At 43.6% G+C, this 22,139-nt stretch overlaps 1 protein-coding gene across 1 annotated transcript; it reads right to left on the bottom strand.

Moving 5' to 3' along the window:
- Nucleotides 1–580: 580 nt before the first annotated feature.
- YEATS4 (YEATS domain containing 4) lies at nt 581–6,113 on the bottom strand. The gene is made up of 7 exons (XM_082480024.1): nt 6,041–6,113; nt 5,669–5,788; nt 5,117–5,183; nt 4,921–5,015; nt 3,380–3,472; nt 3,215–3,302; nt 581–1,163 (listed from the first exon to the last, which is right to left on the bottom strand). Exons 1-7 carry the CDS (start codon nt 6,089–6,091, stop codon nt 994–996), a joined length of 684 nt encoding a protein of 227 aa, XP_082336150.1. The 5' UTR covers nt 6,092–6,113; the 3' UTR covers nt 581–993.
- Between the last annotated feature and the right edge of the window lie 16,026 nt (nt 6,114–22,139).

Here is a 22,139-nt window from a genome sequence, read left to right as displayed (position 1 = left end):
GGCCCCATGGAGAGGAGCCCACACTGGAGCAGGTTTGCTGACAGGACTTGTGACCCCGTGGGAGACCCACACTAGAGCAGTCTGTTCCTGAAGGACCGCACTCCATGGAAGGGACCCACACTGGGACAGTTTGTGAAGAACTGCATCCCGGAGAAGGTCATGGAGGACCGTCTCCTATGGGAGGGACCCCATGCTGGAGCAGGGGAAGAGCATGAGAAGACTGGCAGAGACAACATGTGATGAACTGACCACAGTACAGTACAAATATTAAACAAACTTCTACAAAACAGGAGCGGAATAACTTCCTGCATCTGAACATAACTTGTATAATTGATGCATTTATATGTGTTAAAGCAGACAGGCTAGAAACTCTTACCTGTAGATACACAAGTTACTCAAAATCCTGTTTTCAGAAAGTTTTTTTGCTGTGCTGATAACACAGGCATGCAAAAATCACTGTAACCAGACTTAAGCACTTGCGTACCATTATATTTCAATCTCTGCCTTAAACCAGGGTATGCTATTTACAGTTGTTCTTGAAGCCGACAACTGGACAGAAACAAAAAATATTAAAATAAAAAACTGCATATTTTATTTTCAGCTTTAAAGATGCATCTCTAAACAATCAGTAGAAAAAACAAGTAAAAAAAGTAAACACCAACATTTTGTAAAATCACATTGAACTAATACAAGACTTAATACAAAGTTTTCCTACACCACTCAAACGCAATTTAGAAAAAAAAAAAAAAAAAAAAGTAGTCTGGTCTCCAAGATCCCTTCTACTTGAAATAAATTGTTAAGTACCCAACAGATTTCAACTATAAAACAAGGATACATTCTTTTTTCTTCCATTTATGAAGTCGATTGCCACGTACTTCAATCGTTTGCAAGTGAAATCCACATAGTCCGTTACAGAATTGAGGAGAACACATACAATTCCATGATTGAAGTCCTTCCATTTTCAGTATAAGCTCTTTACGAAGTCAAAGCTCGTCACATATCTTTAGACTGATCATCTTCTTCAAGCTTTCTGATTTCATTCTTTAAACAGTTGATGGTTTCACGGCTTGCTTTTAGTCTTTCTTTAAGCTCAGCAATTTCAAAACTAGTTTTCTTTTTGGCAGCTTCCAGCTTTTCCCTGGTTTTCACTTCAAGATCTGCAACTGTGGTGGTGAGAAAGAAAAATAAATACTGTAAGTACCATGAAAAGTTGCAATTATTATTTTTTTTAATTGCAACAGTAATTTGGATGGTGTGTCCTGAAAATATCTATTACAGTTAGCCTTAGAGATTCAATGATTGTAGTCAAAATGGTATCCAAATAAAAACCTGGAATTAAAAAAAAAAAAAAAGGCAAAAAAAAAAGCAAACTTGTTTTGTGGCCTCATTCAGCCCATCAGTTTTGTGGATGGAGTTACATAATTCACAAAATCATTTTCCAGAGTTTTCTAAAGATTAAGCAGATGAAAAAAAATCCTGACAAGGCAACAGCAAATAAATGGGAGATTACAGAGAACTACAAATAACTTATATGTGGTGCCCAGTGACAGCACATGAGGCCACGGGCACAAACTGAAACACAGGACGTTCTCTCTGAACATCGGGAAACTTTTTTATTGTGAGGGTGACAGAGCACTGGCACAGGTTGCCCAGAGAGGTTGTGGAGTCTCCATCCACAGAGACCTTCAGAAGCCATCTGGAGATGGTCCTAAGCTCTAGGTGGCCCTTCCCTGAGAAGGGGGTGGGACAAGATAAGCTCCAGAGATGCCTTCACACCTCAACCGTTCTGTGGTTCCTTTTCCGTGTACTGTAACTACTTTCTACTTTCCGTCTCACTGGAGATTAACTCTTTGTATCTAAAAGATTTAGTGGTGCTGCCTTTGCTCTTATGAATATCTGACATTGGGACATCTCTATCTGGTTTATTGAGATGTCCTAATTATTATAATTTTTTTTATTTGTTCACGAAGAAGATTTTGGACAAAGCTGGTAAAGCCAACAAATCTATGGAGGCCATGGATATCCCTTCATATTCCATACATTACATAATTGTGGGGCAGTGGCAAAAAAATCTTTATTTTTATCTGCTTCAGTGGCATATTTTAAGGAAATATATCTTTTTAAAAAACACTAAAAATTTCTATCTGTGCTCAGGAGAAACATCCAGGAATTTTGAAAAAAGTTTAAATTCGGACAAGACTTGTATAGGATTCAAATTATTAAACATTTTCTACACGTAATCTGTAACAACATGCAATATAACAAAAATCCACCTCAAGACTGGCTAAACTGAGGCAGAAAATACAAGCAGCTCACATGTCCACACACCCCAACAGACATAAGGTAAATTGAACCCTAACTTTGTAGGCCTTCAAATTCATAACAACTCTTAGCTCGAGGTATTCACTGTCTAAAAATACCTGGCATTTGTTGTCAGAGAAACATGCAGATAAGCCAAAGGCCAGATGAGCCGCACTAGGATGGCATAAGAGTTTGTAGCTAACAAGGTAGGATTTGGGCTCAATAATTACTACATCCGTTTTCTGAGAGTAGACGATAAGAGATGGAATTCAGAAGATCAGAGCAGAAACCATCACTGAATGCATTATATTTTATGAATCAGTGTATTTTCATTTAATTTCTTTATTTTCCTTAATATTCTGGTTTATATTTAAAGACAGATTAGATAAGGACACAAAGAACATTAAGCTATACTGAAGAAGTACTTTATTAATTAGACAGAAAGGAAAAAGACAGGAAGAGCTTTCAGACACTACTCTATCCCAAAAGCGTTGCTGCTTTGACTAAAACTGTACTAACTGTTCCGTATCTCAGTACTTAAAGTGTGATCTCTGTTTGCAGTTAACATCCCCATGAGCTGAGCAGGACTTTAGCACAAATACAGTGACCTTAATTTATTCTCTGTTTTAACTCATTTCATAGATGACAAACTAGGCACAGATCATACCATCGCTCTTCATACTGAGTAATTCACAATTCCTTTTTTTTTCAGCAGGCATACAGATCAGAAAAATCTTAAAAGTTTTCAAATAAGTATTAGTATCTGCAAAAGTTGAAGATACTTTAATGCAAAAACACCGCTTTTTAGCGGCTTCCAAGTCCACTGTACTGTTACATCCCAGAGAAAAAATACTACAAGCAAACCCAACTATTGCTTATTTTTAAAATTAAAATAGTTTAACTTTCAACTTACACTCTGTTTCATGCTTATAAGCACCTAGCGTTAGCTGACGAGACGTTGTTAACAGCTGCTGCATCATTGCAGTAGGATCTTGAAATATCTAATGAAGGAGAAAAATACACGGTATCACTAATACTCTTCAAAATAAAGTGAGGATTACATTAAAAATTTTCATACCATTTCGTCATAGAATTCAGAAACTACAGTTTTCTTCCCCAGGATGGCATTGGTATCAGACTGAAAAAGCTTCAGCAAGTGATACAACGTCACCTATACAAAGACAGAATTTTATTAGCTTGACAATTGTAGGGAAACATAAGTCTTCTAGATATCAACAAGCAGAATTTGTTCTTTCTAAACAATTGTATAGGATTTTAAAATCTTTTAGGAATACAAAAATAAATGTCTCATAACTTCAGTAGAATTGCTTAAATTTAATAATCAGTATTAAACACACCAACTATCCAAAGGCTTCCTGATACTTCAAAAATGTCTAGGCAAGTCATTTAGGACTGGTGTCTAAAAAGTACTGAGAAGACCTTCTCATAAACATTTCCACACAGATGATTTAGTTCAAGCCAACTGTGCCAATTAATCAGTTAGCAAGTGCTTTCTGTGACCTTATTATCCCTTCTTGTGAAGGAAAAACACCAGGGGGGCTTGCGAATAGCTTTTCACTGAAATTTCTCTCTGCAGAGAGAGAGTTTCTCTTCCATTACTGCACTGCAAATGGCAGGAGCTGGAGAGGAACAGAAGCCCTCTGCCCAGCCCTGAGGAACTGCGGGCCACTTGGACCACGACCTGGGAAGAAGGCACGCAGCCCGCGGTTCTTCCCTTCCACAAACAGGCTAGAGGAAGAGAGTGATGATGCCTTACTCCGGTTGGTACTTCCTGGAAAGGAAGAACACAACAGGCACCGAAACAGCCTTTCAAAGAAAAAACACTCAACTGACTTTAGGACAGCTTGGTCAAGGTGTGAACGGAATTAATATAACGAGTCAGGATGCCACTGAGCACAACAGCACAGGAAGCCCTTTCTAGCCTAGTATCAATTTTCACATATTCAAGAAAAAGATAAAATTCAGTTTTCACCTCATTTGGCAAAAAAAAAAATCGCTAAAGCAAAAGGATTACTGTAGTTCATGTGACAGAAGGAACTCAGTCTTTCACAAAATAAACATCCCCTGCCCCTAAAATACAGTAATTGAGTTTCCTACTTAAACCTGGATAAAGAAACCTGCAAGATATGTCTAAAACATAGGATGGGAAAAAAGAAAGTAATTCCAATGCTTTATTCAGCTAGTGTCTTAATCAGGTTTTCTTAGGAAAGAAACTAATCCTAGCATAGTACCTTTGCTGCTTTTTGACTGATTTTGACCAAAGCTGACAGACAAGGGAAAAAAAAAAAAGATAATTGAAATATTCTAAAATCCCATAACTAGGAAGCCACATAGAAGACAAATCCTCAGTATGTGCTCAGCCCTAGTAAGATGCAACATAGTAAACATCAGAGAAGCCAAGCTCAAGAAAAGCCGTCATAAACACCAGTAGTAAAGCAGAGAAACAGGAAAACGTGGCTACTGTTAAATACATTTCCTACAAGAACAGGCTTTATTACTTCCATGGCTGATGAGATTTATTTTCACCAGCAATATCCTACAGCACAGCTTGAGGCCACCATAATTAATTAAGTGTTATTACAAGTTCAATGTACTTACAGGTCTTTCGTTTGGATCAATGAAAAATATCTTAATGATTATTTCAAATTCCCCCCAGCCTGTTTCGGTGATTTCATATGGCGGTTTGGTAACAACTGCAGTAAGAAACACAGAGCTGTTAATACAGGTGATAAAGCCTCCGTAGAGCTAATAAAATTCCCAGTTCTAGGAACAAATGCCCAAATGCAAAACCCACCTCTTAAAGGATTACCGTAGCTTTCATGTAGCTTGAATTGAATTTTTTTCACATAGGCAGACATATCCTAGAATAGAAACATCGTTACTTCTGATTATTTACGCAGCACACCAAAATACTGTTTATTCATCCGTCCCACAGGCCTATCATTTCTTCTGACATAGCTACCTTTAAAAAACATAGGAAAGCAAGACGGTAAATCCAAGAATTTGTACTGCTGCACACATCTGTCAGTATTCTGTCCCCAGGAATGCTCTGCGGTTTTCCCCAGCCTGGAAAGATCACTCCAAAAACACAGGAGTAAAAGCGTCTTCCCTCTCTTGTCCCTTTTTTGGGAACCCACCAGCCTTCTTGCCCTTTGCACAAACCCCGGCTTTTTGATATCCTCGTTCCCTGTTGCAGGGTGCTGCGGGGCTCACCGCAGCGGGGCTGATGGAGCTGCACACACACACATACACGCACACAGCCCTGCCGCGCCACGCGTGACACCAGCGGTGACGTCCTTCCACCGCCCATCACGAGGCCGCCGCCGCCACCTCTCTAACGCCCCACCTCGTTTCTGTACGGCTTGACGTACACCGTCCACTGGTGCGTGTGACCATCTTCTTCTCTTTTCTTCCCAAAATACCGCGCGACGTTCCCATACACGATCGGCTTCACGATGGTAACGCCCTCAAATAAATAAACAAACAGACAGGTAAACAAACAAACAGAAAGAAACCCCCAAACCGACGCGTTCTGACAAGTTGTCACCGGATGAAGCTGGTGCCTGCAGAGGCCCCACGGAACAACTCCCGCTCCGCCGCGGCCACCGCTCCTTCTTCCTTCCCTCCCTCCCTCCCTCCGGCCCGCCGGGCCAGGCCGGCCCAAGCCGAGCCGGGCCTCCCTCCCCCTCCGCCGCCGCCGGCGGTGCCGGTGCCGCACCTTCACCCTGCCCCCGGAGTCAGGCCCGAACTCAGCCATTCTCTTGAACATATTGCCCCGAGGGGGCGCCGCCCGCAGCCGCGCCGCCCGCCCTCAGCTCCCGCCCCGCGCCCGCCAGGCCCCGACAAGGCCCGGCCCGGCCCGGCCCCGCCGCAGCCCTCTGGGTGGCGCACGACCGCCCCCCCCCTCCCCGCGCGACCGCCATCCCCCGCGGCTTCCGGCGCCGTGGCGGTGGCGTCACGGCGGCGTGACGTAAAATGGCGCGGCGCTGACTGATGCCGCTGGGCGTGGGGAGGTGGCGGCACGTCACGGCATGGAGAAGATGGAGCGTGGGCACAGAGGGACACAAGTGGTGTTCTGTCTGAGCTCAGGAGCGCGTAGAAAAGGAAGCAGGGAATTACGTCACTTTTTCTCCCCTTTTCATATTTTTACCGTCATAGCCTTCAAACACGCCCTCAGGTCGCGTGTGCTGGTGCCCACCGGTCTATTTCGTGCCACGGCCATAACCCCAGGCAGCGCCCTGTTGAAGGGGACATGGCGCACGCAGGGATCGGGCCCAGTGAGGGGACGGCCGGTGCTGACCAGGCGGGTGCGGTGGGAGGGAAAAGCCCCTAAAACAGACAAAAAAAAGGGGGGGGAAAGAGGAAGGTGGCAGGCGTGGTCATCGTTGGGCGGCCGCTCTGAGCTTCCTGATATGCAGTCTGTGGGCCAACTGCCCCAGAAATCTTTGTTGCATCTCTGGCATACAGAGGGTATCGCCACCTCGGGTAGGACGTCATCCCGCCGGTCTTCTAGGCAACAGGAACCGAAAGCCGGGGATGTGCGGCAATTCCTGTGCCCTTCTCTTTCTGAGGAAAAACGAAGAAATTTTTCCCCCGGCAACTTTCAGTTACCAGAATAACTGGGTGAAGCAAGTCCGTAAATGATGCAAAATAAACTAGACTGCAAAAGGGTGCTGTATTTTATGCATTTACCCTTTGGATATAAACTTAAAGTACAGAATGAGGCTACTGGAGTGACACAAGTCTAGTTTCTGCCACCATTTTATGGTTAATTGGCAACGAAGCTCCTTTGCCCACGGGTAAATAACTGTGGTGTTGGTTGGTTTTCTTGGTAGATAACTATTCAGTTGTGCTCTAATACAGGAAAAGGGATATCACACCACAAGCTAGCAAGTTACACCTCTGGTCCAAAGTTGTACTCCAGTAACATCCGTGATTTAAAAAAAAACAAACAACATAAACAGACATGAGAAGATTCCAGCCATTTCCGTTTTGTTTGCTCTGTGAACCTGACAGCTCTTTGGGTGAACAAGGTATTAAAAATTAACCAACACTGTTTCATCCTGCTTAGGTGTGAGCAGCTTGTGTCAGTGGTCACTGGCTGCATCAAAACAAGCTGGCTCAGTAGGGCCCATTATTCACTTTCTAGCACAGCTGAATATAACAGACTACGTGGTCAAAATGTTTCCTTATTCTTATAGGAAGGGAGACGGCTTCCCACAGTACTCTGAACAGCAACAGAAGTGAGAGGTCTGAAGACCATCTGATGTTACTTTTCATTACTGATTCACTTTGGGGCAGGGAGTGTGCCTGCCTGCTGGCCTGAATAAAGCCAGAGGTCCATGCTGATGTGAGTTTGCACTTGTGTGTCTGAGTGAGCCTACCAGCTTGCTCTCAACTGCTGATGACCGGGGAGTGATGCCTGTGTGGCTCCTAAGCAGGGTCACACTTGGCTGTGCTGACCCAAGGGTAAATAATTTCTCCATTTCAGGAGGACATGAGTCTGAGGGGGAGTTGCTGATTTGTGACGTTGCTTCATGCCCCAAGCTGTGCCCTCTGGTCAACCCAGATCTGTCCATTCCTGTGATGGACCTGGGAACTTGGGGAATTCCTCTGGGGAGCCGCAGACAGACCCTGCCTGCAAATCACCCCTTCCCGTGGCCCCTCCAAAGCATGTGTCAGGGCTTGTAGCAGATGAGAAGATGGTGCAGTGTTGGGACATTCTCACCACCATTCCTACCCTAAGGGTGAAAATGCAGGCACTGGGAATGGCCAAAACCAATACTTCCTGCCAAAGATAGCCTTGTTTTGTTGCTGGTTCCTGCCCGTATGAGTGCAGATGGCCCAGCTGTACACTCATCTCGTGGGACGTGGACTAGTGGGTGGCTGCGGCAGGCAGGGTGTGCTCTGCGGTGGCAGCTCGTGCCATGCTTTGAAGCTGTTGATAGTTGTAGCAGAGCTGCTGTTACAGGTGGCCCCGAGGGTGCTTTTGGCCACGGCAAATGTACCCAGACCTGCTCACCTTGCTCCCGACACCAGGTGCACTCCCGTGCAGCTTCTGCACAAATACCTGCTCACTGAGGCAAGAGCAGAGGTTTTGGTGAGGGGTCACACTTGGGGCTTTCCCTTTACCTTCTTATGACTTACCTCCCCTATTTTGTCCTATTGACATGCTGCATAAAGGCAGTAGGAAGGAGGAGTGTTGGGGACAGCGATTCTCTTTTGAAATGTGAACATTCAATGGCCAACACATGGATTGCTCCCCAGACCCATAATCAGCACCCATGCATGCTTCCTTCCGAAGGACATGAGTTGGATGAGAGTCTGTTGTCACTGCGCACTATTCCTTGTCTCTAGGTCCCACAGCAGTGCTTCTGCCCAGTCACCTGTTGTGCTTTGCACTCCCACTCCTGCTTGCTCCACAGCTTCGCCTGCCTGCCCCGCTCCAGCAGCACAGCCACTGCAGGCAGACAACCAGCAGAGAAAGGCACTGCAGCAAGTAAAAGCAATGAAATTAGGAACTGGGGAGGTATGATGAGATGGGCTACTTCTAGGAAAGGCTTCCTGATGACTATAGCTCAATTAGACTGTGGAAGAGTGGCAGGGAAAGAGACAGTAAAGGGAAAAGCTGTAGAAAATACCTGCGGTCTGTGTCAGAGATGGACTAGGGGTTGGACTAGATGATCTCCAGAGGTCCCTTCCAACCCTGACTATTCTGTGATTCTGTGACTAATCCAATGGGATCCTAACCTCTAAACTCCAGCAGTCGCATAGACCTGCTCACTGTAACAAAGGTTAAATGGCAACTCCCACCCCACATGCCTACACCTGCTTAAATTAAAAGGAAACAAAATCCCAAACCTCCTTTACCACCCTCCCTCCAGGACAGCCCATTTATCACCATCAGCACCTTCTCCATGGCCCATAGCTTTGAGCCCTTTTACTTCCACCTTGCAAACAACTGCACGCTCTTCCCCTGCCTCGCACTGCAGCGGGAGGGAGCAGCCTTGCAGGTGTTGTCCTTTAATCTGCCTGCTGACTCCCTCCTTGCTGTTTTTTTTTTTTGTAAGGAACTGCATTCCCCTTGCTTCTTCACAGGGCTGGATGTTCCCCAGCCAGTGTCTGTGGCCAGGAGAGGGAGGGGGGGTCTCCAGCTGCAGGAGACACTCAGAGGTGGGTCAGTGGGCAGGGGTCCATGCTCCCTCTCCAGGACCATTCCTCCCTGCTCCGAGCTGGGCTGGGAAGAGGCATTCAGGACATCTGCCCAACGGACTAGCAGGATTGTTCTGGCTACTGGTGAGGGAAGGGTCTAGGAGGGACTGGTGGGGCACATCTGCAGTGATACAATCCCCAAGAGCAACCCCAGGGGATAGTTGTCATTGCAGTGGCAAAAGGCTCAAAGTACAGTAGCTGCAGGAGTGGCCATCAGCCACCTTACACCAACCACAGGTTGAGCTGTTTTTGAGGAGAGGAATGGCAATAAATGATTACACTTGTAGAGTTGTTTTAAAAATGGCACATTTTTACAGATTTAGAGCTCCTGTGCTCTCTTACTGTAGAAATGAACCCAGGTATTTATTAATTTTTACCTTTATAACCACTTTTTAATTCAATTAGCTTTGCTATGGGGAAAAAATGAAATACATCTCTATTCTCTTCATTTTCTATTTAATGAAAAGTAAAATTTTTGTTCATGAAAGGTCACCTCTAAGAAATGCCCTGTCCTGCTTGTCACAACTGCCCTAAGGGTTCTCAGGGGAGGAACTGAAGGTCTGAGTAGCTGTAGGTGCTTCCGATAAAAATTCGCAGTGTGAGAATGCAGGGTAAACACACTGCCTGCAAATTTCACTGAAATAACAAGCATTTAAAGTAATTAGCAATACTAATGTTTTAAACATCATGTTAAAACTTCGGCATTCAACATCCCATTTGTGCCCCTCAGATCTGTTATTTCAGGCTGTGGGGAAATTCTGGAAAACAATTCTGCTTTGATTATTTTAGGATATTCTTATTCCTCAGGAAGCTACAGTTTTTGGGGGGATACAAAGGGAGGTTTTGTCTGTCTTTCAATGAAAGCTCAGAAAGCTGAAGCAAAAATTATTCACCGGAGCACTGACTGAAAATTGCAATATTTATGGGCAAGTCTCCCCAAAATTATCTTCAACTACAGTCATCTGGGAACTAACCAATTTTCTAGGTCTTCTTTATAGCTGTTCCACTTTACCCTTTGAGCTGGAAAATAACCCCAACACTTCCCAAAGGAAGTAAAACTTGAAAGAGTTTGTTTTACTTCCAGTTCAGGTTGATTCTACAAACCTGAAATGTGTTATTCAGAATATGCTTTCGTCACGGCTAAGTGAGTGCATTCACCACCAAAAGACACTTTGAGGCGCTCCTGCTGCTGGAGCCGAAAGAGTTATTTTCCAGCCTGTCTTAGACTTCATGATGGATTGAAGACACCACTTTCTCCTTCATTTCTTTGGGGTGCCGGAAGGAAAGCAGAAGAGGAGAAACTGCCTTCATTTATTGTCACTCACCCAGTCAGTCTGATACTCTCATACCACGGGAATACTAACTAGTAGTATCTTGGCAAGGAACAACTTCCTTTTTCAAAAGTTGCATTTAAAGCAGCCTAATAAGCAGTTTCTGACCATCTTTCAGACTCTGAGGCTATGAACCTTTGGGACTGAATCCTTTATTTTGTAGGTGTGACAACTCCCCCTGTGCTGAGAAAAGTGCTCCTCTTTTTCTCTGGTATTGAAAATGTTCCTGAGTGCATGAAGCAGAGAAAACAGCAAAGGCAATTCTACATTCACACACACAGAAAAGCTCACAGGAAGCACAATCCTTTAAGGAAGATGTGGCCTTGGAGCTAATGGATAAATTCCTGACTACATGTTCCCTTTTAATCTAGAATTTCTGACTCCAAATCATAAAGAAATAAAGATGTAATGAGCTACATATAAGCACCTGGGAGGCATCAGTCAGACCAGTAGCAAAGGCTTATAGAGTCATAGAATGGTTAGAGTTGGAAGGGTCCTTAAAGATCATCTAGTTCCAACCCCCCTGCCATGGGTAGGGACACCTTCTACTAGACCAGGTTGCTCAAAGCCCCATCCAGCCTGGCCTTGAACACCTCCAGGGATGGGGCATCCACAACTTCCCTAGGCAACCTGTTCCACTGCCTCACCAGCCTCAGAGTAAAGAATTTCTTCCTAATATCTAATCTAAATCTCTTTCAGTTTAAAACCGTTACCCCTCTTCCTGTTGCTGCACTCCCTGATAAAGACTCCCTCCCCAGCTTTCCTGTAGGCCCCTTTTAATTACTGGAAGGCTGCTATAAAGTCTCCCCAGAGCTTTCTCTTCTCCAGGTTTAAAAACCCCAACTCTCTCAGCCTGTCCTCATAGGAGAGGTGTTCCAGCCCTCTGATCATCTTTGTGGCCCTCCTCTGGACCTGCTCCAACAGGTCCATGTCCTTCTTATGTTGTGGGCTCCAGAGCTGCATGCAGTACTCCAGGCAGGGTCGCACCAGAGTGGAGTAGAGGGGCAGAATCCCCACCCTTGACCCGCTGGCCATGCTGCTTTTGATGCAGCCCAGGACGCGATTGGCTTTCTGGGCTGCGAGCACACACTGCTGGCTCATATTGAGCTTCTCATCCACCAACACTCTCAAGTCCTTCTCCTCAGGGCTGCTCTCAAACCACTCTCCACTGAGCCTGTGTTTGCCATGACCCATGTACAGGACCTTGCACTCGGCCTTGTTGAATTTCATAAGTTTTGCACGGGCCCACCTCTCCAGCCTGTCCAGGTCCCTCTGGGTAGCATCCCTTATCCCCAGCGTGTTGACCACACCACGCAGCTTGGTATCATCGGTAAACTCACTGAGGGTGCTTGATGATGTACAGAAAATAAGCAGCTTTGCTTCAGCACATTCTTTGGATGGGATGATGCACTCCTAGGTGACATTAATGAACAGCCAGGACAGAAACCAGACATCACTGCCTGTGCCACCGATCGGTGGACAGCATCCCTCATTTCTAGTGTGTGGATACAAGTGCAATCACTGTTTGGATGACAGAGCACCTAGAGCAACAAATGTTACTCTGCTGTCTCCCACTTCATCATTTCACTGTACGTTATGGTTTAACCCCAGTCAGCAACTAGGACCACTCAGCTGTTCACTCACTCCTCCCCACCCCCCCCCGGTAGGGTGGGGAGAAGAGGAAGAAAAAGGAGGGGGGGGAAGGGAAAAAACACTCATAAGTTGAGATACAGACAGTTTAATGAAACATTAAAAAAAAGATTGATGATACTAATGGTAAAAGAATATACAAAATAAAGTGATGTAACATAAGTTGCTCTCACCACCCAATGATCAGTTGCCCAGCCTGTCCCAAGCAGTGATAGCGGATTCCTGCCCCCGCTGCCAACCCTTTACATACTGAGCACAATTTCTATGGTACGGAATATCCCTTTGGCCAGCTTGTCCTGTCCATGCTCCCTCTCAGCTTTTATAGGAAGCTGAAAAAGTCCTTGACTAACATAAACATTGCTTAGCAACAACTAAAACAATATGTGTTAGCAGCATGATTCTCATACTAAATCCAAAACACAGCAGCTACTAGGAGGAAAATTAACTCTATCCCAGCTGAAACCAGGACACTGTAGTAAAGCAGCAGGAAACGCGGTGACAATTCTGCACGCAATTCACAGGGAAGGTTAATTATGACTTATTTTACAAGTGAAGCGCTGTGGAGTGGCTTTGGCAAACAGCTTAGGGTGTGCCTGTGTAAATCCTGCAACACTGTTCACTGCAGCTTTATTATTTCTTAGTTCTGTTGAGCTAGATAACCACTTCATCTGTCTCTCACTTGATGTCAGCCTGCCCCAAACATTCCTGTCTGGTTTGTGATGGACAGCTGAACAGTTTGCCAAGATTATAAAAAAAGTATGAAGCTTTAAACAAGCTTTGTGAAGGACAAAGATATGCTGGAAACCCCAGCAAAGTTTCTTAAGAGTGTCTATGGGTTATTTCAAAGTAACTACATAGCAGGAGCAATAAAAACGCACAAACTCAGTGACAAGAATGTTCCTCCACAGCATTTTAGGAATGACTCCAAACAGTAAGACTAACTAACAGAAATAGCGAGTGGCATGAGGCTTTCAGCCAGACATCTTTTGTTGCAAAACGGTGGCAACTCCAGTTCCAGTGGCATCAACAGAATGGGAAGAAGAGACACTGAAGCATTAAACGGCTGCTAAAGACAACGTAAAAACATGCTAGTATTTGTCAAAGTTACAAACTTAGAATTAATAGAGGACAACAAGGGTTTCATACAGGAACAACTGAATGATCTAGAAAATAGCATAGTAGGAACAGAACAGGATTCAAGATCAAAAACTTCTCTACTGGGAATATCTGATGATACTCCGTACTCCAGCTGATGACAGGATCTACAGGAGGCTGCAGCAGGGAAGGTAATTTCAGTCAATGGACTAAATGCTAATGCCACCCTACAAACCCTGTTAAGACCCCATCTGGAAAAGCATGCATGTTTCTGTTAACGGAGTATATATTCTCTCCTGTTATAGGAAAAACGAACTGAAAGGCAAATATGGAAGCATGGGGCAAGTGGGTGTAACACAGCCTGTCCTAAAGATGGCAAGAGCCTCCTTAAACAAGTTTACCGAAACAAAGGTAGAGGAAGTATTAACTAGTTGTTGTGAATGCCTTAAGGGGTTAAATACAATGGGAAGGGAAATAACTAGATAGAGAACAATATCAGCACAAGATCAAGTGAATATAATCTAGCCAAGAAGAAATTCAGGCAGCAGCTTCGAAGGTTTGCAACCCCTGGAGCATGGGAGGAGTGGGACAGCCTTCCCGTAGGAAGAGCAGAAGGAAACACCCCATACAGACCCCTTTGGGTTGTAAGATAAATCTCAGAAGGGGTTATAAGACACGGTTAGCTGCCCCAGGATGGGACTGAACTTCATATCCCAGGTGATGTTTTCCAGTCTGTATTCCTACTTTCCTTTCTTCTGTGGCCTTGCAATGAAGTATGCAAGGCTAAGACACCCACCCCACTCCCAACCCTTTTTACCTTTGATTTGCCGTGTGGGGCAAATCAAAAATGGGACTTGTCATAGAGAAGGCTGGTATGGGAGAATGAAGAAGAAATAACTTCCACTTTTTTTAAACCTCCTACAAAGATTTGATCACCAAGAAAATACTTAAAGGGATTCGTAGTCTGAATGTTCACAGGCTTGAACGTTGTTACCAGCATGGAAGTAGATTTAAAAAAAGAAAGAAAAAAAAGTGGCAGAACTGGATAAACTGGTGCTGGATAAGTGCTCTATGCCTACTGAAATAAAGAAAATCACCTCAAATAGGGCAGTCCTCAAAGCAGTCACTTCCAGAGTCACAAGTTGGTTGTGGCATAGGGTCAGCTACGTGGGGGAAAAACCTTTGTAGGGACAAGTGGAATGAAAAAACCTGCATGACGATGACATGGGAAGGACTGGAAATGGATGGGATTCCTGTCTATAGCAAAGGGCTGGGAGTGCGGTGAAGAAAACAGGTGCTCAACCTACCTCTACCAACCTATTTTGGGGGCTGCTGCACATGATCTGCCACCAAGAGGTAACTGTTGAGCCCAGCCTCTGCCCAAGGGTGCAGTTTAGGTGAAGATTTATCATATGCCGCCGTTGTGAAAGAAATGAGCCACGTACGTAGCCCCTCAGAGCAGAGCCCTTCACCTGCCAGCCGCCTTTACGCTTCACAGCTCCCTCAGACAGCACACAGATACTGGCACATTTGATAAATAAAGAAAAATTTCCAACTCCAGACTCTCAGTGAAATTACCCCATGCCTCAGTATCCTTCCCCAGGTTAGGTCAATCCAAGATCTAATTCCAGAACTGTGGTTTTAAATGTGCCAAATTTTTCCAAGTTGAAAATAGGTAGGAACATTTTTATTCTTTGCAAGGGCATTACATATGTGCTCCTGTGAGATTATGTGTCATATAAGACTTTCCTCAAATTTCTTCCAGTGCTGGAAAGGACAAACCTGAGCAAGAGAAGAGGCCATCTGCTCCACGGATCAGGCACAGCTGGAGGTAGCACAAATCTGGCTCCAGCAATGAGCACTATACTGCTGTCCCTCTTGCTAGCCCCAATGGTTTTAACAGACTCCTAATTTAATTTGGTGGTAATGCTTTTTGGGGTTTTGGCAACTTGCCAATTTTCTAAAAGACTCAAATTTTTAGAAACCTTCCTTTCTTCTTCAGTAATGCACCCAAGCCCCTCAGAGTTAAAAATCCAAGCTAGTTATTGCTGTAATTATAACAAAAACAAAAAAAAAAAGCTGGAGGTGGTGATAATGTAGAGGTTAAAAGTTTCTAAACTCATTTTGAGTAAAAGGCATAAAATTACCTTTTTTTTATATTATAAATAACTGAATGGAATGGTCAGGGGATAACTTAAAATTAGGAGGGCATAGTAGGGATCCCACGTGACAGAAAAAAGAAGTTATTTTTCTGAAGTATCATACCATTACTACTGTGAAAGAAACACCAAGAAAATTTTCCTGGACTCCAGCTGAGATGGAAGTCAGCCAGCAGATAGCTTTAATCATTGTGGAGAATTTATACTTATACAGAGAAGCTCAAAATGCAGCTTTTCTTGTAGAGAAAAAGGCTAATCACTCTCATCTGTTTTTATAGCTGCTAATAAAACATTAGCCTTCTCTGACCCTTTTCATTCAAAGTACTTTATGTATTAAAAAAAAAAAACAAAACCAAACCACCACACAATTTAGACATTATTTCCAACAATTTCTTCTGCAGGGCTCTGTTGGCCATTCTACACCATTCACCATTTTCATTACCCTTATGCTACGGGTCTTTGAGAAAACGGGGGCTGCGGACCTACATCTTGCAAAGGTTTCAGGCTAAATGATTTAGGAAAGTGAGAACTGCAGTTTTAATTATGTATAGGCTCCAATTAACTTTTTGAGGTGGGAGCCCAAGCGCCTTACAGCTTGACCCATGAATGAGGATTCTGTTTGGGATGAATGGTCTCTGTTTTCATCCGCTCCCACCAGTGTGGAGCTGTAACACATCCAGGCAGAGCCACGTATTTTTTAAGTGAAGTACAGTCTGCAGACTGTAAAAGGTGGTGAGGGTGGCTGCCTGTCTGTCAAAAAGAAATAAATGGCGAAACAGGGCAAGGGGATACCAGGGAGCTTTAGAAATCAGTTTTAAGCATCCGTTTCGCCATTCTGAAATACAGTAACTCCGTAGAGCTCCCTGCTCCTTCAGAGGCGAACGCTGCCTGTTCCACATGGGAACCCACCCACCTTCTGCTGGGTTTTGGAGATGTGTTCAACTACAGCCAACGTTTTCTCTGCCTCTGTGGACAGTATCTTCCAGTGTTCTCAGCATCAAAGAAAGGCTGCTGAGCATTAAAGTATTTCTTTCACTCCGAGTGTATTACATAGGAAAACATGCACAGGAGTTTAACAGCAGCACACTCCAAATGCATTCAAAATAATATGCGGAAAATAAGGCAAGAAACAAGGAAAAAAAAACCCCACAGCTTGTTTATTTTGTGGAAGAAGAGGCTGCATCTTCTTAAATTTAGGAGTTGAGGATTATCAACTCTAGTTCTGCTGAAGAAGCTCACAACTCATAAGGAGGTGGATATGTGGGATAAATGACCAATGCGTGGACATCACTGTAATTAGACAAACAAGGGTGGCAGACAGAACAGTTCATGACATTGTAAATGAAGCGGAGTGGAGAGGGTTTTTTCATGCCACTAGATGGCAGGAGGAGACGCTTTTACACCACTTGTGCACATCCGCACCATTTTGAAGGTATCTTTCTTTGTGTGACAAAACACTTGGGGCCTAACTTCACCATTAATATACAGGATAAAAAGAAAAAAATCTACTCAATGAGTACCAGTGCTAAGTTGATTCAAGCCTTTTGGAAAAAGCGTTCATATATATATATATATATATATATAAAAAAAAACACCTGTTTACACTGGGTCATTTCTGTAAAAATAGGAAACCTTGTTTGAGGCTAAATTAATTCTGTTTCCATTTCCCACTCATACGTAGGGCACAAGGTTTACAAGACTTAGAGCTACTGTAGTCTGATGGGAAGCAGAGTGCTAATATAATTTTCTGCAAACTGTTCAGAAAAGATGGATGAACAGATTCAGATAATTAAAAGGGATACCAATATCATGCCTGCAGTAAGACGACCTATATTTTGACAAATGAAAATGGTCTGCAATCATTTTTCACCCTGTCTCTCCAGGAGCAGTAAAAGAGCAGAGTACAAAAGGCAGAACTTTTTTGATCACTTTTGAACACCGTATACTTTGTGTCTCAGCATTAAAAGCATGAACTGACCGGCACCTCGCTGTTTCCTATATTATACATTATGTTACACGACCAAAAGAAAAGGCACGGTCTTCTCCGACTCACTTCCAGCTCAAACTTAATCAATGAAAATTTCACCTGTCTGGTTAGCAGCAGCCCTTCTCTCTCCCTCAGCCCACAGGGTAGCAACACACCTCTCAGTTTGCACCATCCTTGAAATTAAACATGCTGCTGCTGCTGCACCAGACTGCTTCCCCACCTTTCACAAATCCCTCCTTCCTTCTCCAGTCTAAAAAAGGCCACACATTCCCACCTCACTCTGGCCTCTTTCTGTTGCCTCTCTAAAGGCTCTCATGTACAGCTCCCAGCAAGTTACTTTTCTTGGATGTAGAACAGGCTTATCATCTCCTTATTTCCAGCCATTTACTCACACTTTTCAGAAGTAATCACTTGCTTTTGTATCTTCTAAGAGGTAAAATGGATAAAAATTCAATGCAACTGATAACTTTCCTCCTCTTGCACACCCAGTTAACTGCCCATCTCTTACACGGCAAACTCTCCTGAGCAGCAGTGGCCTCACCCCCTCTCCTAGAGCATAAATGAGCATCAACTCTTTAAAATTAAATTCTTCTCTGTGTTTGGAGTAATCCGCGGTGTTAGCCAAGATGCACTCAGAAAATCAGGCAGATGTGTCATGCTTTCAGTACTTCAGGATATGCCAAACCCCACTGGCTGCCAGAGGTGAAGGTGTTGAGTGTGCAGACTACATTCCTTTAACAAGTATGCTATGCTACCAGCTGGTTCTCTTCGGAAAAACGGCCATTTATTTGGCAAACATCTTTCTCAGTTATCTGAGAGCGTGATGCTACAGGCCTTCAAGAGGACTCGGGTAATTCCCAATGCAAAACAGAGGTTCTGGCTCCAAAATGATTCGATCGGTGTTTCCTTGCCTGGCACGTCATGGTTTGTTACAGTCCAGCATTTCAGTGTAAGTTGGGAACAAAGACACTCAGGTGCCTGCATCTGACTTTCATGTAATACTGTTCGTAAAAAAGATATCCTTACGGTCGTAAGCTGCTGAGCCTGCACAAACAAACTTACATTTCAAAGCTTCGCACAGACTTTGCTTTTCTGATTGTGGAATTTGATTTGCTTTCTGCTGGTCTTCTCTTTCACAACTTGCCATCTCCCCCTGGACCAGCTGCATTATTATCAAGAGGTTTGAAGGACGAACCAGGGGTTTGTAAAAAGTTAAAGAACAGCACTAATACTCTGAACCTGAGCATCTCTCCCCTCCCAAATGTAACAGATGTCAAAAAAGACACTGAACTTACTCAATGTCTGCTTCCCAGCAGGTGCTCCTCTGGGAGGAGGTGCTCCAACACTCCTCTGCTGAGAGGATGTGAAGCAAGATGCTGGCTTTGCAAGAAAAGAAAGCTCAGGAGTGCCTTCAAGTGAGGCTGGGTCACAACAAGCACAGCAGCAGAAGGGACAACTTTCTCTTGGCATAAAGACATCTTGGGGACTTCGCTGTCCCACTGCTGCAAAACCCGCAGAACATCTGCACAAGAACTCCAGGGCTACCTCAAAGAAACAGCTCCTGCAGTCCAGAAGTCTCCCTTCAATTGCAGCCTGTGTAAGAACCCACAGAGGTGGCTCACCTGTTTCAGGCACCCCACTAAATCTCACAAATGCCTTCCACCTCCCTCTCCTCCCCAAAACCTGCCAGTCAGCATTAAGGGGCACATAGTGATGTTACTCAGCCAATACAGCTGTGCTCAGTTAACAGGTTTACCCTGGTGAGGGGGTGCTTTCATGTTTTGTTGTTTTTCTTTTTTTGTGTGTACTTTTTGTTTGATTGATTGTTTGTTTTGTTATTTTAAAAAACCCACCAACTCTAGCCCTCAGAGAACAGGGTAGATGGGAAAGGTGAGCTCTCTTTTCCAAGGCCAGTCCGCCCGCATGAAGAGGTGGCAGAGAGGAGGCTTCTGCACCAGTTGCCACATTGCTGGGCAATGGAGGGGGGAACAAGCCAGGACAGTGATTCTTCTGCTGAAGCCTGGATTCCAGCAGGATCTCTCCCTCCAGCTCACCTCAGGCTCTGGGCTTTTCAATCTGCAGCAGCTATGGAGAGGGCACTGAAAAAGCCAGATGCAAGGTTCTTTTAAGTAGGATTAACACAAAACAGTTTTCCTAAAAAGCATCATCAATTTTCTTGTCTCCAAAGGGTGGTATTTTCCCCAGAGAGCTCACATGGAAGAAAAAACAAACCATATTCAGAGTGCTTACCATCCTCACTCTTCTGATACCATTTCAAATCAGACCATGATGATCTGGCATCCTGGTTAGTTAACCTATGCTTGAACGCTTCCGTGTACTCCTGGATCCTCACTGTGTTTATCTTAGAGTATATATCCTGTGTTTCTGGGGACAGGATGCTTTACAGTTCTCTCCCATTCAGCAACAGGAACTGCTGAACCACCCTAGCCTAGACAAAAATTGCAACAAGGTATTTCAAAATAAAGAGTTAGCAATTATTTTCCCCTGCTCTCCACCCAGAAGGAAGCCTGGTGTCCCTTCAACCCCACCAGCTGCAGCCCAACATTCCTTCCACCTCCCTGCAAACCGTCACCCGGTCAACAAAGCTGAGCTACAACCCACGCTCACCTAGTTAAAAACCCAGCTTAACTATGAAATTCAGACATAGTACAATCAGTGGCCAAGTTTGCTTTCCTATCCTGTTGCTTGCTATTTTGAACAATTAAAATTTGAGTCCTTTAGAGTAAGCAAATGATACTTTTGTTATTACAGGTTTAGAGCACTAGCCAAAGAAATTCAGGTTAATATTCTAATGAGCATTCTGTTTCTTCTACACAGACCTATACGATCGCCCACCTTCTTTCATTCAAAAACCATGCTTAAATAAAATCACAAATGTTGTGATTTTCCAAGCCAATCAGATTGCATTTCAGACTTTTTTGCATCTATAAAGATTAGAAAAAAAAATAATCCCCAAATGAAAATCGGCATTCTCACATAACCTCACCACTCCCAAATGCTGGAGGCTCCTCACAGACAAAAGTTGCAGCCAACAACACTGCCAAATGGTACCAGTAATCTAAGATGGTACAACAGATATAGCTCATTTTGTGCTATAGTAAATGAACTTCAACAAGAATTATGAATAGTTCACCATTAGTGTAGCACAGTATGACTTTTTGTATGTAACATACAGATGTGTGTTTTACATATACAATGTTCTGATTTAGCAGCAGAGTAAAACATTTGGCCATGAAACCCCAGTGCCAAAAGTAGTTTTCAATCATTACAGGATGGATACTGTCATTGGAACCAGACCAACTGTCTGCATGAGGTGACCTGACAACAGTTCAGCCTGACATACAGCTGTTATACCACTGCTGTGTTTAACACACACGTTCTTTGTAATGATTAACATTTGCCAGATTTAGTCAACTCAAGAAACCAGATTAAAATAAAAAGGGTCATCACCGCTGGTTTAGTGCCTTCTGCAAAGCCAACCCACAGCTCCAAACGTTAGTACGTTTGATTCTGAAAATGTAATTTTAAGAGACCAAAAGTACTTTAAGGGACCAAAAGTGACTGACAAAAAAAAAGTCTGGCTTAAAAAAAAAAGTCTGCAAATCTCACTGATTTTAAACTCTGCAAAGACCAGATGAGAAGGACGAGAGATAATATGAACAGAACTATTTCTAGATTCAGAAATAATTGTAGCACAGAAACCAGCTATAACTACATTAGAATGTCCACGCTTTAATTTTAATGTCTGAATATTTGAAACGACTGACATAATGAGCACTGCAAAAATATAAGACAAGCTGAAATGAAGACAGACAAAAGTAATTTTTTTTTAATATAAAAATGGTCTTTATTTCTTCAATACAAGGTAAACTACTATTGCAGTTTAAGACCAACACAAAAGTTGGACAGCAAATTGCTTAACAGTCTCCTAAAGGCTGAAAAAAAGAAACCCATGAAAGCTAAAAGTTATGCATTATTTCAAGTATAACATCTAAAAATGATGAAATGATCCCTAAACTTAACTAAGTACCTCTGCTGAAATTGTATTAAAATCTGCATTTGCTAGGATACCATCTTACCTTGTTGAGAAATATAGGTCTCCAGAAACTCAAGTATTCAACAGACTCTTTGGCCTGCCGGTATCAGGAAACTGTTTACTATATATATATAAAATCCTTTGGAGTCAGGCATTCTGAGAGACATCCATTTCTTTACATTTTGCATTGCAATTCTGCATTCCATCTTAGACAAGCCCCCCTCCTGTATTTCAAAACCATTTCTTGAATAGTTTACTCGTACATCCTTGTGCAAAATGGGAATCAGGAAATGGAATGGTACAGGAAGACAATACAGCCTTTTGTT

The sequence above is a fragment of the Vanellus vanellus genome (genome assembly GCF_965231255.1).
Source record: "Vanellus vanellus genome assembly, chromosome: 1".
In the NCBI taxonomy this organism is placed as follows: Eukaryota; Metazoa; Chordata; class Aves; order Charadriiformes; family Charadriidae; genus Vanellus; species Vanellus vanellus.
The sequence above is the reverse complement of the archived record's forward strand: the minus strand, read 5'-3'. Positions and strand labels throughout refer to the sequence as shown.

Coding starts and splice junctions, on each gene's coding strand:
- YEATS4 (XM_082480024.1), bottom strand. CDS start 6,091: ATGTTCAAGAGAATGGCTGAGTTCGGGCCTGACTCCGGGGGCAGGGTG. Junction 5,016..5,116: donor CTACGGTAATCCTTTAAGAG/GTGGGTTTTGCA, acceptor TTCTTACTGCAG/TTGTTACCAAACCGCCATAT. Junction 1,164..3,214: donor TTATAAGCATGAAACAGAGT/GTAAGTTGAAAG, acceptor TCACCACCACAG/TTGCAGATCTTGAAGTGAAA.